Raw genomic sequence first — 13,663 nt, 5'->3', positions numbered from 1 at the left:
AAGCAGCATCCACTGACACTCTCTGTTGGGGGATGACAATGGGTCTAGGTTGCAGGGCAGGCAGAAGGAGCCAGCTACAAATGAGAGCATGCCAGTGCTGCAGATAATACGGTGCCTTCCATGTCTCTTCAAAGAAGCCTCTGTTGCTGTTGAAGACAGTTGGTTTGGGTGATTGAGCATAGCATTGGGAGTGTGGAGCTCATGAGATCTAGCTCTTTTATCACTGACAGGGGTATGTGGTTTTAGACAAGTCTCTTCTTTCTGCCTTATCACCAGCCTTTCCTCTTCTCCTCTAGCCTTTCACAGTTCTGGCGGGTGGGAGTAGCTTTAGCAACCAGCAAAGAGGAAGGAGGAGGAGGGGAGGAGCCACTGCTGCTGCAGGAGTGTTTTATCCTCTGTTCAGGCTTGCAGGGCAGAGGCGAAGGAGGAAGAGATCTGGTTGGAATTTGCTGATGAGTCTGCCTGGTAAATAACTCCTTACGTCATGTAATTTTACAAGTTGGGGCAGCATTAATTCCAACTCTGGTAATTACCTTCTGTCCACCTAAATTTCTCCTGCAGTTTCAGTTCGATACAGACTCCTTCACTTTATATTGTAAATAGCTGAGGTATGTTGCTATAGCCTATGAACTGCATTAGCCCTTTAAACCTAGTGTTGGCTGCATTTTAGGGTGCTTCAAGTAATCCCTCTGTGTAGTCTGTATATTACTTTTAAGTTTGTAAAGCTCTTCAAGATTCTTCAGAGATACTAAATTATATTTAAGATAATCTGCAGCTTTTGTTTCCGCCTCCTGTGCTTGATCAGTTTATACATCTTGAAAGTGTAGCTGAAACTTAAGAGCTTCATAAAATGGTCATATTTATTTATTTTATAATTTAAATAGACTTTTAACACTTTCCTTTGTTTCCTAGGGGGTTCAGTGCCTGTGACTAGTAGCAGCACATCCTCTTTCTCCGCTCCTTCTGGAGGATTTCTGGGATTAGACAAATTCAAGAAACCTGAGGGAAGCTGGGACTGTGAAACATGCTTGGTACAAAACAAAGCAGAGGCCACAAAGTGCATAGCTTGTGAGAATGCAAAACCAGGCACCAAGCCTGAGCTCAAAGGTAATGCTTCATGAAGGAAATAATAATTGCACTCTTTCAGTTGTTTTCTATCAGTTGTAGTGGAAAATTTGCCACATTTTTTCCAAAGTGTGTGTGTTATATATCAGGGGGGAAAAATAATTCACAAATGACTTGTTAGGGCTCAGCATTGTCTTTGTGTGTATGTATGGGGGAAAATATCTCTTGTTGGGGGGGGAAATATATTCTTGTTCTTAAAGTATTCCATATCACCAAATCTGTTAACTTTTTATATACACTTCAAACTTCGGTTTAGAGTGAGTCGTAAGTACAGTTCTTTGATCCTAGTTGCGGATACAGCACCACTCATTTGAGAGGGTCTGTATGCTAAAGTAACTGACAATCTACAAACAAAGGGCATTTCTAGTAAGAGTTTTTGATATAATTGGCTCAGGAGAGGATCAGGACCAGAATAGCAGTGTTGTTGCCGAGCAGGACTTAAGTGCATGTGTGTGTATTACAAATGTAGTCTATTATTCCTTTCTACAGGTTTTGGTACTGCTGCTGTGTCCTCAGATGCTGCTGCACCGTCATTTAAATTTGGTATTCAGTCGTCATCCTCTGAGTCATCTCAGACATTAGAAAGCACAAAAAGTTTTAAATTTGGAGAACAAGGGGGTTTGAAGTTTGGTATTACATCAGAGTCGGGATCTGTAACAAACAACATGACTGGGGGCTTCAATTTCTCTAAAACTTCAGGGGACTTCAAATTTGGAGTCTCTTCCTCAGACTCTAAATCAGAGGAGAGTAAAAAAGACAGTAAGAATAACAATTTTAACTTTGGACTTCCCTCTGGTACAAGCAATCCATCTACTTCAGCATTTCAGTTTGGGACATCCAATCTTGGACAGCAGGAAAAGAAAGAGGAACCTGTTTTAGGGGGTTTCAGTTTTGGCACAAGTTCTACTGCCCCCGTAGCTACATTAGAGAATAAAACAGGAGTGAGTGGATTCAGTTTCGGAACAGTGGCAGAAAAGGAAGTTGCAGCAACTCCTTTTTTATTTAAAAAGTCAGGGGAGAAAAAAGATGAAACTCCTTCAGCCAAGGGAGGCTTCACTTTTGGCAGCATGGAGCCCGCATCTGCCTCACAGTTTGTCTTGGGAAGGACAGAGGAGAAACAGGACTCTGTTACCTCTGCTACTTCATTAGTGTTCAGGAAGACGGTTGACAATGAGGAGCCAAAGGCGCAACCCATCTTTTCATTTGGGAAGTCTGAGCAGACCAAAGAAGAGAGCACAGCAAACCCCCCATTCAGTTTCAACTTAACAAAACCAGAAGAGAAGGAAACTGAGCAAACAAAGCCAGCTTTTACATTTGGGGCACAAACCAATACTGCAGGTAAAAGAATCTCTTGCCTTAAACTTTAGTTGTCTGGTCAAGTCCATGAAATAACAAAATTAAGTCACTGCCAAGAAAACAAATATATTTGAGTGATTTGTTCATGTGTTAGGTCTGTAGAAAAGCTTTTATTTACTACATGAAGATGAATTTACAATTTTGGGTCTTAGAGGATAACAGAATTGTTACAATTTCTCTATGGACTTCAGTGGAGTTGAACACCACAGATTGAAACGTTGACAAAATATTTACTGCACATAAGAACCATTTTCTAGTAGGCCTTGCCTAAATACAAAAGTTGTACCTCTCGCTTTCCATACCAGCAGTACAGTGTGGGTGCAGTTATCCCAGTGTAAAGGTGCCGTATACCTGTGCAGCTTATTCCAGTATGGGATGGGGAATATGCTATACTGCTATAACTGTGCCCACATGAGAAGTTATACCAGTATAACTATATCCATAAAAAAAGATAAAATAAATCACAGCCCTAACTGAAATAGTTATACTGGTACAAAATCTGGTACTAGTATATTGTCCCGCATTAGCCCATATATTGGTAATATCTCCACCTTTGCAGGTGAAAATGAGCTTTTTAGTGATGTTGCTGCATAGAGGGGCTTTCTGGCTGTTAAGTTCCAGTTGTGCCCAACTACCTGTCATATTTTAAAACCGACTTCTTTTCTCTAGAGGATTAGCAGAGTTTTGTCAGTAACTCTGACTAAAAATAGTGTTTTAATTAGTCTCTTCACAGTGTTATGTTGTTCGAAATCATAAAACTGCATGATGATGTTGCTAGATAAACAAGAGAATGAAGGCCCAGAGTTCTGAGATGAAATACCATGACACACACACATTTACAGTGCTATTTTAATCCCAGAGTCAGTGTCATCAAGGAGACTTGTTAGTTCTAACTGAAAAGATTTGTGACAGTCCTTTATGGCGAAAGGGGAACTTAATTCCTCAAAGTGGCCCCATCTCCATCCCCAAAGAAAGGGGGAGATGAAACAGAGGCCTAAGTAATAGAAAAATGGAGACTGAGAAATGAAAACAAGATGTCAGACAATTAAGACTGAGAAATGGACACAGCAACAGACTTAGAGAAAGCTTAAAGCAGGGGCTCTCCAACAGGGGTTTGGGACCCCCTCAGGGGGTCATGAGGTTATTACATGGGGGGTCACGAGCTGTCAGCCTCCACCCCAAACCCCGCTTTGCCGCCAGCATCTATAATGGTGTTAAATGTATTAAAAAAGTATTTTTAATTTATAAGGGGGGTTGCACTCAGAGGCTTGCTATGTGAAAGGGGTCACCAGTACAAAAGTTTGAGAACCACTGGCTTAAAGCTTTGCCTTAATTCCAAAATGTGAGTAAACTTAGTTTAATGTCTTAAAACAAAATGGTTGATGAAGAAATCAGACTGAGGAGAGTTAGTCTTCTTTGCTTTTGTAGGAAATCTTGAAGGTTACTTAAATATGCATATTTTATATATGCACTTTTACCAGACAATTTTAAATTATTTTCCAGATAGCACAGGGGTTAATCAGTAAACTTTAACCCCCATTAGGGATAAACAGGGCACCCTTGAATTTATGTGAAAGTGCAACTAGGGCCTGACCTTGCAGCCTTTACACAGGCAAAGTACTCACTTTAATTGTTGAGTTTTGCCTGACTTAGGGAAGCAGGATCAGGTCCTTAGATTCACAGTGGGCTGGAGAAGAAATATCTCTAAATCAGTCTGTCCCTTCTCCCCCCGAAGTAGGATCCATTTAGCATAGCCATGAAACTATTTGTTCTAATGTCTCTTGGAATAATTTACTACCAAGCATTTCCACTACTGATGGCACAAAAACAAAAAAACAAACCTGAAGTACTTGTACATATGTAATGCTAGTTCATATTTCCTTAGCGAACACCCCTACTCTTGCCAGCCACAAGTAGAGCCAAGACAGGAGTGCCTTTCCTCTGCTTTGTAGTCTTCTTCTTAACCCCCTTCCCCCCCCGGATTGTGTTTTTCCTGGGAAAGAGACTAGTTTATGCATTTCACCTTGGTTTTACATGGGTGAGATAGAAGCTCTGATACTTAGGTGTCATCCAGTGTTGTTGTTGGCATACAGTGCTTGAAACAAAACATATGTTGTGCCTTCAGAGCCTTATTTGCCATTTCTAAAGTAGTTTATAATTGCTTTCCTTCTTTTCAGATCAAGGGGCAGCAAAGCCAGCCTTTGGTTTCTTGAGCTCTGGTTCCTCCAGCACCGCCATACCAAGCACTTCAGCTAACAGTAGTAGTGTGTTTGGCAGCTCCTCCTCTGCCTCAAATCCTCCACCAGTTGCCGCTGCCTTTTTGTTTGGACAGGCCAGCAACACTGTGAGCAGTTCTGCATTTGGCAATGCCTCCGAATCCAATGCCCCTCAGTCATTTGGGTTCTCTCAAGAAAACAAACCAGCAACCACATCCTCCAGCACAGGTGCAGCTGTTGGTTCATTTCTCTTTGGTTCAGGAACAGGCGGTAACAATACTGCAACCCCTGGTTTCAACTTTGGGGCCACAACCACATCAAGTTCTACAGGTATATATACAATTTAGTGCTGGTAATTTCACTGTTGTGGGTAGATGTAGGACCAACACAATTTTATTTCCATCAGCATTTTACCGTGGAGAATACATGGTCTGTGTACAGGGCTATTCATTATTCTTTGTACGACAAAGGAGTCAAACTGTCATTAGTGGGGCTATCTTGTTATGAAAAAAAATGCCTAGCTCTTAGTACTTTTCATCAGCATATCTCAAGGACTTTGTCACAGAAATTTTTAGGAAAAGTCATAAGGCATTCCTGTTGGAAAAAGGCATAAGTATTAGAAACAGTTTAAGAGCAAAGTGTCACAGGCATTGTTTTATGCACCACATAACCTCCCTATTTGGTTTCCAGTTCATATAACTAGAGTTCTGCTTCTACTATGGAAACCGTAGAGAAATTTGATTGAAGTTATGGAATATTGCTGTACCAGAACCAGTTTTTGAAAATCCAGCTTCCGTTCTCAATTTTTTAAAATGTGAAGAGCTTCACACCCCCCCCCACCCAAAAAAAAAAAAAAAAAACCTCTTGGAAAAGTTAAAGCTCTCACTAAATGTTGGCTGGTCTGGGTCCATTTGTTGCCACAATATTGTTGCTGTCATAGTTCTGTTGCTGAGCCCTTGGTTCTCAATTCGCCTCCTCTGCAGCTCAGATCAACTTGACAGCACTCAGGTTTCTCAGTGAAAAGGGTTCATTTTTTACCTTCCCACTCAATCTTCCACATGTGAAAATCCTCAAATGTCATTAGTATTTTTAAGCACAGAATTCTTGACTTCTTTACCTTAATGCAGCCTTCTTCGTTAGTGCCGTGTTTAAGCACAACACTCATGTGTTTGCTGCTGCTACTGACAGGTTCATTTAAGATCAGATTTGTTTCTTCCAAGTTAATGGGTTAAGAACAGTGATCCCGTTTATCTCCTACTGATTCAAACAAATTAAAGATCAGAGACTAAAATCCTAAAATGTGTTATCTAATTTGCCATGAGTTTAACTTAAACTCAGAGATACAGTGCAAGGCTCAAACCACCCAGTGATTTAAGTAAAATTTATTTTGTTGTTCGTTCTATTAAGAAGCAGAATTTAAATTTGGTTGTCTCCAACCCTCATAACCCCAGAAGTTATGTTCAGGAACTCTTTGTGCCAGACGCAACAGTTCAGAGTTTGGATCTGGAATTGCCATATGAAGAATTCCACATTTTTTAAGAACAAATAATATCCTAACTCTGAATTACAGCTTCTTTGCCAACAAACTAGCGTGTCACTTTGAATAAATTGCACTGAATCTGAGACAAAAATGACATGATATGAATTTACTATTATTTCTAATGCAGAAATCCAAAATTGTATGTGCAGTTAAACAAATCTGTTTTCCTTCATTCCAAGTTATAGTGCAGTAGACCATGCTCTTTTTCTCAGTTGTGTAAGTGCTGCCTGAAATGTCGTTAGACGAAATGAGAAGTCATTGAAATAGTGATACTTTCTACTTGGCAGATGTGTTCCCTGTGCGTTCGGTTATTACTGGATGTCAGTTATATGTTTCTCTACTGCATTTTATTTCTGTTAGCACAGCAGAGCAAAGGCAGCTAGGCGAGTGAGCGAGGTAGGGTTCTATTTCTCCTATGGATCATCAGTAGAATTGTTTTACTGAATTCTAATTATTGTGAAATTATGCACAATTTCAAGAAAGTGAGATTGTCATTGGAGGCCTAATTTGGCCTGCAGGACTTACATTACTGGTGAGTCAGCTGTGACTGCAGCAGGAAGGAACCCAGCTTAACTCAGATCTCAGGTTGAGTTTGTGGGCTCACAGTTATTGGAAAAACCCCAAACCTTATTGAGCACATTTGACATGGAATCATTAAGACAATAAACATGGGCACCCTCACCCCGCCACTTCTAGACAGGAGTAGAACCACACTTTAAATGTCTGACAGAAAAGTTACTAAAACTGAATAAATGTAAATAAAAGTTTGCAAACTGCCCTCTGTTATTGGCTTGATGTGACACAAACAACTCTTAACAACTATATGAATAAAAATTCACCATTAGTGTGTACCTGCTATTAGATCAGATAATTGTGGTGTTTGTGTTGAACAATTTACTTTATATAGTGACCATTTCATGTTAAGTATGAAATGCAATTTACAGGTATTTAGGCCAGGAGTAAAATTCTCTTTTTAAAAAACGGACAGTAACCCTTTATGCAGAGTAAATTGTGCTGTTTCCCACATTAATTTTCATGTTTAATATAATGGTACCAATTGCACTTTTTTTCTGTGCTTGAATTGCTACTTTCTGTTTTATGTACTCCAGTTGTTGTAGGGGTTATTTCAGCCACTTCAGATTTCTTTTGTAGCATTTGGTTGTTAATCCTGAAAGACGATGCTTTAAAAATGAAAGCCGCCTTGAGTTAGTTTTGTTCTTGCGAAAAAACTGAACGCAATACTTAAGTTTCTGGTCTGCTTCCTTGCTTTTCTAGGTTCTTCCTCTTCATTTGTGTTTGGCTCTGGGTCTTCAGCACCTGCTGCTGGTCCCAGCCAGACACCAGCATTTGGTGCCAGCCAGACACCAACATTTGGTCAAAGTCAAGGTGCCAGCCAGCCAAATGCTCCAACTTTTGGATCATTATCATCAACTTCATTATTTTCAGCTGGCTCTCAGCCTGCACCTCCAGCCTTCGGGTCTGTGTCAAGCAGTAGTCAGCCTCCTGTGTTTGGACAGCAAGCAAGCCAACAGCCTGGTTTTGGCTCCAGTACAACACCTAATTCTGGTGAGTGCAAGCCCTTTATGTCTGACATCTATTTTGGTCTCAAGATGTAGATTGTGTCTAGGATGAATTCTCCTTAAATGTTCAGTAAGTAATAAGGCTACGTGGGATTTCTTGCCAGCTTTTCGTAAAACGCTACAACTTTTAAGGAATAAATTAAAAAATAAAACAATCTCTTCTCTCAAACATAGTGCATATTAAACACTTTATTACAGATAAGAAATAGAATCTGATTACTATAACTTGTAATGTACATTAACAGAATTATTCAGTAATTTGCCTCGTTCCTAGAGGTCAGATGTTAGCCTCCACCTTCATCAGAAACTTCCCCACAAAATTCATTAGGGTGAAATTAAGGTTGCAAGCACATCAGTGGTTTGTGTGTTTATTCTCTTTCAAGAATGTTAATGTTAAAATTGACAAATCTTAGAAAAACACAGTATGAAATATATGAAACTCACACCATGAGGTTGAAGGCAATGTGACTTGAAGATGAATATAGTCTAAGCCTGGACAAGGCCCTGCACTCGTGAGGATCCTCTTCTGTCACCGTAGTTTATTATTTATTATTGTTTTGATTATGGTAGCGTAAGTAGTATTTTCTCAGAATAGAATGCATATTTGTTATTAAAGGGGAAAATTTCCCAGCTTCCTTGTCTTTGTGTGTGCTGCACATATTAAAAGCTGCTGCATTCACAGGGCCATCACTTTCTATCTGAATCAGCAATGCTGAAGTAGCTGTTGGCTTAAAAGTCCGTCCACCATGAAGTTGCCCAACTTAAATGAGTTAATATTTTTAGTGTAGATTTTAGGTTAGTTACAGCAATAGCTACTTTGGTATCACTGCTTTAGGGAAGCCTGTAGTCTTGTTGTGACACAAATTTATATGGTAGAATGGCAAAGGGGAAGAAATGTGATGTGTGTGTGTGTGTGTGTGCGTGTGTGTGCGTGCGTGCGTGCATTGGAGGTTTTAAACGTAGACTTTGTCTTTTTTTAGGTGCTGTATTCCAGTTCGGACGTAGTGATAATTTCAGCTTCACAAGTAATAGCCCAGGAGTGTTTACTTTTGGTGGAAATCCTGGTGCACCAGCGCCACCAACCCAGCCTTCTGGCTCTTCAGGATTTCCATTTAACCCGACTCCAGCATTTGCAATGGGGTAAGAATATCTTTAAGTGACTAAAAGGGTGGTGGGGGGAGGAATAAGGATCCTAATTCATAGTGTTGAGTATGTGCAGCTTCTAACTCCCAAATCAGTCTTCATTTACATGATTACTTTAGGTGTTCACATGAACATCTATGAACAATGACCTCCATATAAATACTTAGAATTATGTTAAAAGTGACCGACTAGTGGTTTTGGGTGCCAAATCTGACATCATCTTAAGGGGGCCTGATTTTCAGATGTTGAGCATCCGTCCTCTGAAGATCAGGTTCTTTTTAAAGTGTCTGAAGTGAGGCACAGAATCACTTTTATGCATGAAAATTAGGCCACCTTTCACGTTTGCAGACCTTGCATCTACTTTAAAGCCAGCTACTTATTCATCTTGTTCTGTGTGTTCTGTACTGTAATACAGCAAACGTGGATGCTTATTTTGTTTCTGGAATCCTTCTCTTGCTTTGGATTTTATGACTTGTGGGCCTGGCTAATTGCTGTCAGAATACATACTATTGCAGATGGTTATTTTAAATTATTCCAGAAAAATCCTGAGATTTGCAGTGGCAGCATGCTAGACTTTTGACTACTTCTGAATTCTTTTTGACAGGTCTAATGGGAAAAATATTTTCTCTGCTTCTGGATCTTCAGTTTCTGGGCGGAAGATAAAGACTGCAGTTAGACGTAGAAAATAATTGTCAGTGGTTGTTAGACAGCAACTTTCACAACAGCTGGTGCCCTGCACTTATTGGATTGTACCTCATGCTGGGTTTAGCTGAAGTCAGATCTGCCTAAAGAAATTCAAAACTCTGCTGTCTTTTTCCCCATTTAGTTTTTTTGGTAAGAAGTAGAGTTGGCAACAGGAAGGTTCTCAAGCAAAACTCTTTTAGAATCCAGCAATTTCTTTATTCAGACTTGGCATGGTCTGGCTATAGACATGAATATAGCCCGTACAGCAAATAGCTTTGTATAATACCTCTTCATCTGCACCACTATGTGCGCTCATTTGCGTTTACTGACGCCTCAAAATTGTAATTATATCAGTGAAGGGATTCTGTATAGAGTAGAGAATGTTGATAATGAATGATTTCTATGCTGAGTTTGTGCTGGTGTATGTGTGAAGTGAGTGAGTTGGGTGTATTGTGCACTAAAATTTTCTGATAGAGGAAGACTGATTAAAGGATGGTCCCTGCTAAGGACTTGTTAGATCTGTAGTTCTCCATTTAATAATTATATGCTATTTCTATATTTTCATTCTTACGGCTCTTTATCACCTGTCTCGCCTTTTTGTTATTTTATTATGAAAAAGTGTAAATACATTTTTTGTTTCTCTTTTTTGGCATAACAAATCTGTGAACTTGAAATTTTAATTTTGTGTTATGGCAATTTTTGTTTAGTATTGTCTCAGATTTTATTATGTAAATCCCATTATTCAAAGTTGCCTAAATCCATTTGGAAAATCTTTAAATAAAATTGGGAATTCTTAAAGTGAGTTTATTGGCTTTTCTGATCCATTTTTGTTTGGACCAAAAACCAGTATTGTACAAAGTATTAAGTATATATTTTTATATTTACAGAAATGGACTGTGGTGACTTTGGATAATAAGGAAAAGTTTAATATTAAAGCCATGTTTATTACAGTATAATTAACATGTTAAACCATGGGATAAATGCCATCAATAAAAATTATGAAATATTGTTTGTTGTAGTTTTAACTCACAATGAAACCTATCTGTAAGATTAAGCATTGTGTCCATCAGAATAGAGCTCATACCTCCCTGCAACATTTCTGCTTTCAACAGAAATACTGAGATTGGTATAAATGTGTGCTCTGTGATTTAATGGATCCTCTAAACAAGGGGATGTCCAAACTTCTCAACCCAGAGGGGCTGTAACTGGCTACTTACCTAGAGCCTGAGGGCTGCACCTAACTTGCATATACATTTACATACTTTTAAAAATCAAAATAAATGCACCTAACCATAATATTTGCTTGTACTCGTATTTTACTTGATTTAATTAAAAGTGCTGCTGCTTGGAGTTCAACAGCACTGAAAACCAACAAAAAAGTCAAGGCATTCAGAGAGCTGTAGCACATGGGACTGAGGCCTAGAGTGTCTCAAACTGCAAAGCACTTGTGGGTGACCTGGCTGATTGGTTACATAAGGCTGGCTCCTTGTCATTGTTCCCAACTGTTAAATATTTTCCTAGTATTCCATGTAAGCATGTGTAATTATCATGGGGCTCTTAAGTGATTGCAAATAGGAGAAGGGATGGTGGTCTGTGAGACTCTAGTGAAGATGTTAGAAAGCCTCTGAACCTGGAATAATTTTAGGGAAATTCTAAAATCCCTACCACCAGGTCACCTGTTTGGGTGGCTTCCACTGTATTGATTAAAACTTCTGAGGCAGCAGTAAGTGTTCTAGCAGTACCTGCAGTGAGTTGGTGTAAGACAAGCTGATCTCAGAGCTCACTGGGGAATGGTCAGACACCCACCTCTGCTGCCAAGATTGTTCACCCCATGGAGTGCTAATTGTTTATGGTCCAGAAACAGACTGGTGGGACAAACACCAGTGGTTGCATTACATAGTTCCAGGAATGCCTCCTTACTTATGTGTACCTTGACAAGAGCATCCATTTCCCTGAGGAAACAAGCTTCCTCAGATCGTTACTGGTCTGTTGGGATGAGGGTGGTTTAGAGGTTGCATGGTATGCATCTGCCACACATCCATTTAGAGGTTTATCCAACTGGACGTTCAGAAACATGAATTTGCTGGAACCCAGGTATCCATTCTACTGTGTTAATAATCTAAGTTATGTTATATGGGCAGAGGAGCTACATGTGCTTAACACTTCAAACTTCTCTGGTGTAGACAAATCCAAAGCCTACTCCAAGGAAGACTCCTCACTTAACTTTCATCAAAGCATTGAACATTTTACATAATGTTCTAGCCTATTAGAATTACTAAAGCACAAGCTAGTACTAAAAATTTTAAGTTAGGTGTTTTGATAGCTAAGATATCTGTGGCCTTAATCACTTATCAAATTATATTTTTAAAACTGAAAACAGCTTTGTAGTTAAATGTGCTAGTCATCTCTGAAAACAGGGAACTTAGTCATACTCTTAGCTGCTTCATTTCAGAAGTTTGACTGCTGGAACCTCAAGTTTCTCTTCACTTCCAAAATGGGGGGTGGGGGGTTGGTTTTTTTTGACAGAGACATCTATCTTATCTTGCTGTAAAAGCCTAGTGGAGACAAGGTGTAGGTCTGTAGTAGTCTCACCTAGCTCCATTGCTCTAAGCAACATCAGAAGACCTAATAAAAATTATGCTGGTCTGTTTCCAGTAGGGCTCCCCTTGGTGGAGCTGTACAGGTGATGGGAACAGTTGGAAACTTGGGAGGGGCAGCTCACCTACTTCACTACTACTGTACTGATCACCTTTGAAAGCAGTAATTACCTATTTCAAGGGTTCAACTGCCTTCAGTGCAGTTAGTTTACACTGTCTACACTTGAGCTATTACCACACATTAGCTAACCTCAAGTGACTTTGGCCAAACTACAAAATAACACTGAGGATGCAGCAAGGTCCCACTAGTTTATTAAAGCCAGCTCTATATTTGGAAGGCTTTGCTGGAATAGCTATCAGCATCCCACATTGGCAAAGCACTCCTAGTGTGGACAGTTTGCCAGCAAAAGTGCACTTTTACTGGTGTTTCCCACATCCCTGGCCGCCCATGAGAGAAATAGATTACACTAGCAAAAGCACTGTTTTGCTGGTATAAGTGCATCTGTTTGAGGGGCTTTTTTGAGCTACAGTTCACAGGAGATGATGGGCTAACTCACTCAGTTTGAATTAGGTGCTTTAAACCTAAGAGATAGGTGTATGGACAGGAGTTGGGTTAAGGCAATACAAGTTGTATGTTGAGTTAACACATCAGTAAAGATAAGCCCTCAAAGTTAACTAGTGTAATACCAAGGAATTATTTTCACTCTCTCCCACTGTGGGCAGAAAATGGCCTCTATACAGGAAGGAAGGAAATTGTAGCAGTTCCTAGAGTATGCCTGAAGTGTTAGCTAAACCTTTAAAATAAACATCCCTTTTATCTTAGCCAAGCCATACTTGCAGTGAAGAGCAACTGATGCTCTACAGCAGGGGTCGGCAATGTTTGGCATGCGGCTCGCCAGGGTAAGCACCCTAGCGGGCCGGGCCAGTTTATTTACCTGCTGACGCGGCAGGTTCGGCCGATCGCGGCCCCCACTGGCTGCGGTTCACTGTCCCGGGCCAATGGGGGTGGCGGGAAGCCGCGGCCGTGCTGCTTCCCGCCGCCCCCATTGGCCCGGGACGGCCGCGATCGGCCGAACCTGCCGCGTCAGCAGGTAAATAAACTGGCCTGGCCCGCTAGGGTGCTTACCCTGGCGAGCCGCGTGCCAAACGTTGCTGACCCCTGCTCTACAGGAAAAAAATGTCAACAGGTGGCAACGCTCCAGCTACAGTACTACCAACTTCCAGAGCTGCAACTCATCCCATTGCTGCAAGGATTCTGCATCATGACTGAGTTAACCTTGTTATAAAGCAAAGCACACACTCCTAACAGGTAATTTCTTCTGAAATATGCCCTAAGACTGAAGCAGGACATGCTTATTGCAAAGAGAACTTTTCAACCTACCACCTTTAGGTAGTCTTGTTCACAGAACTCTGAATTGTAAT

The 13,663-nt window shown here is 40.4% G+C and overlaps 1 protein-coding gene across 1 annotated transcript in view; it reads left to right on the top strand.

Moving 5' to 3' along the window:
- NUP153 (nucleoporin 153) overlaps positions 1-11,498 on the top strand; it is a 67,224-nt gene extending 55,726 nt beyond the window's left edge. The window contains exons 18-23 of the mRNA XM_065397743.1: positions 913-1,107; positions 1,615-2,463; positions 4,659-5,027; positions 7,513-7,803; positions 8,798-8,957; positions 9,565-11,498. Of these exons, the coding sequence (XP_065253815.1) occupies positions 913-1,107; positions 1,615-2,463; positions 4,659-5,027; positions 7,513-7,803; positions 8,798-8,957; positions 9,565-9,649 (1,949 nt within the window). The 3' untranslated portion in view covers positions 9,650-11,498. The remainder of the gene's footprint in view (positions 1-912; positions 1,108-1,614; positions 2,464-4,658; positions 5,028-7,512; positions 7,804-8,797; positions 8,958-9,564) is intronic.
- The last annotated feature ends 2,165 nt before the right edge of the window (positions 11,499-13,663 follow it).

This window comes from Emys orbicularis, chromosome 2, assembly GCF_028017835.1.
Source record: "Emys orbicularis isolate rEmyOrb1 chromosome 2, rEmyOrb1.hap1, whole genome shotgun sequence".
Taxonomy (NCBI): domain Eukaryota; kingdom Metazoa; phylum Chordata; order Testudines; family Emydidae; genus Emys; species Emys orbicularis.
This window is presented reverse-complemented; position numbering and strand designations above follow the sequence as displayed.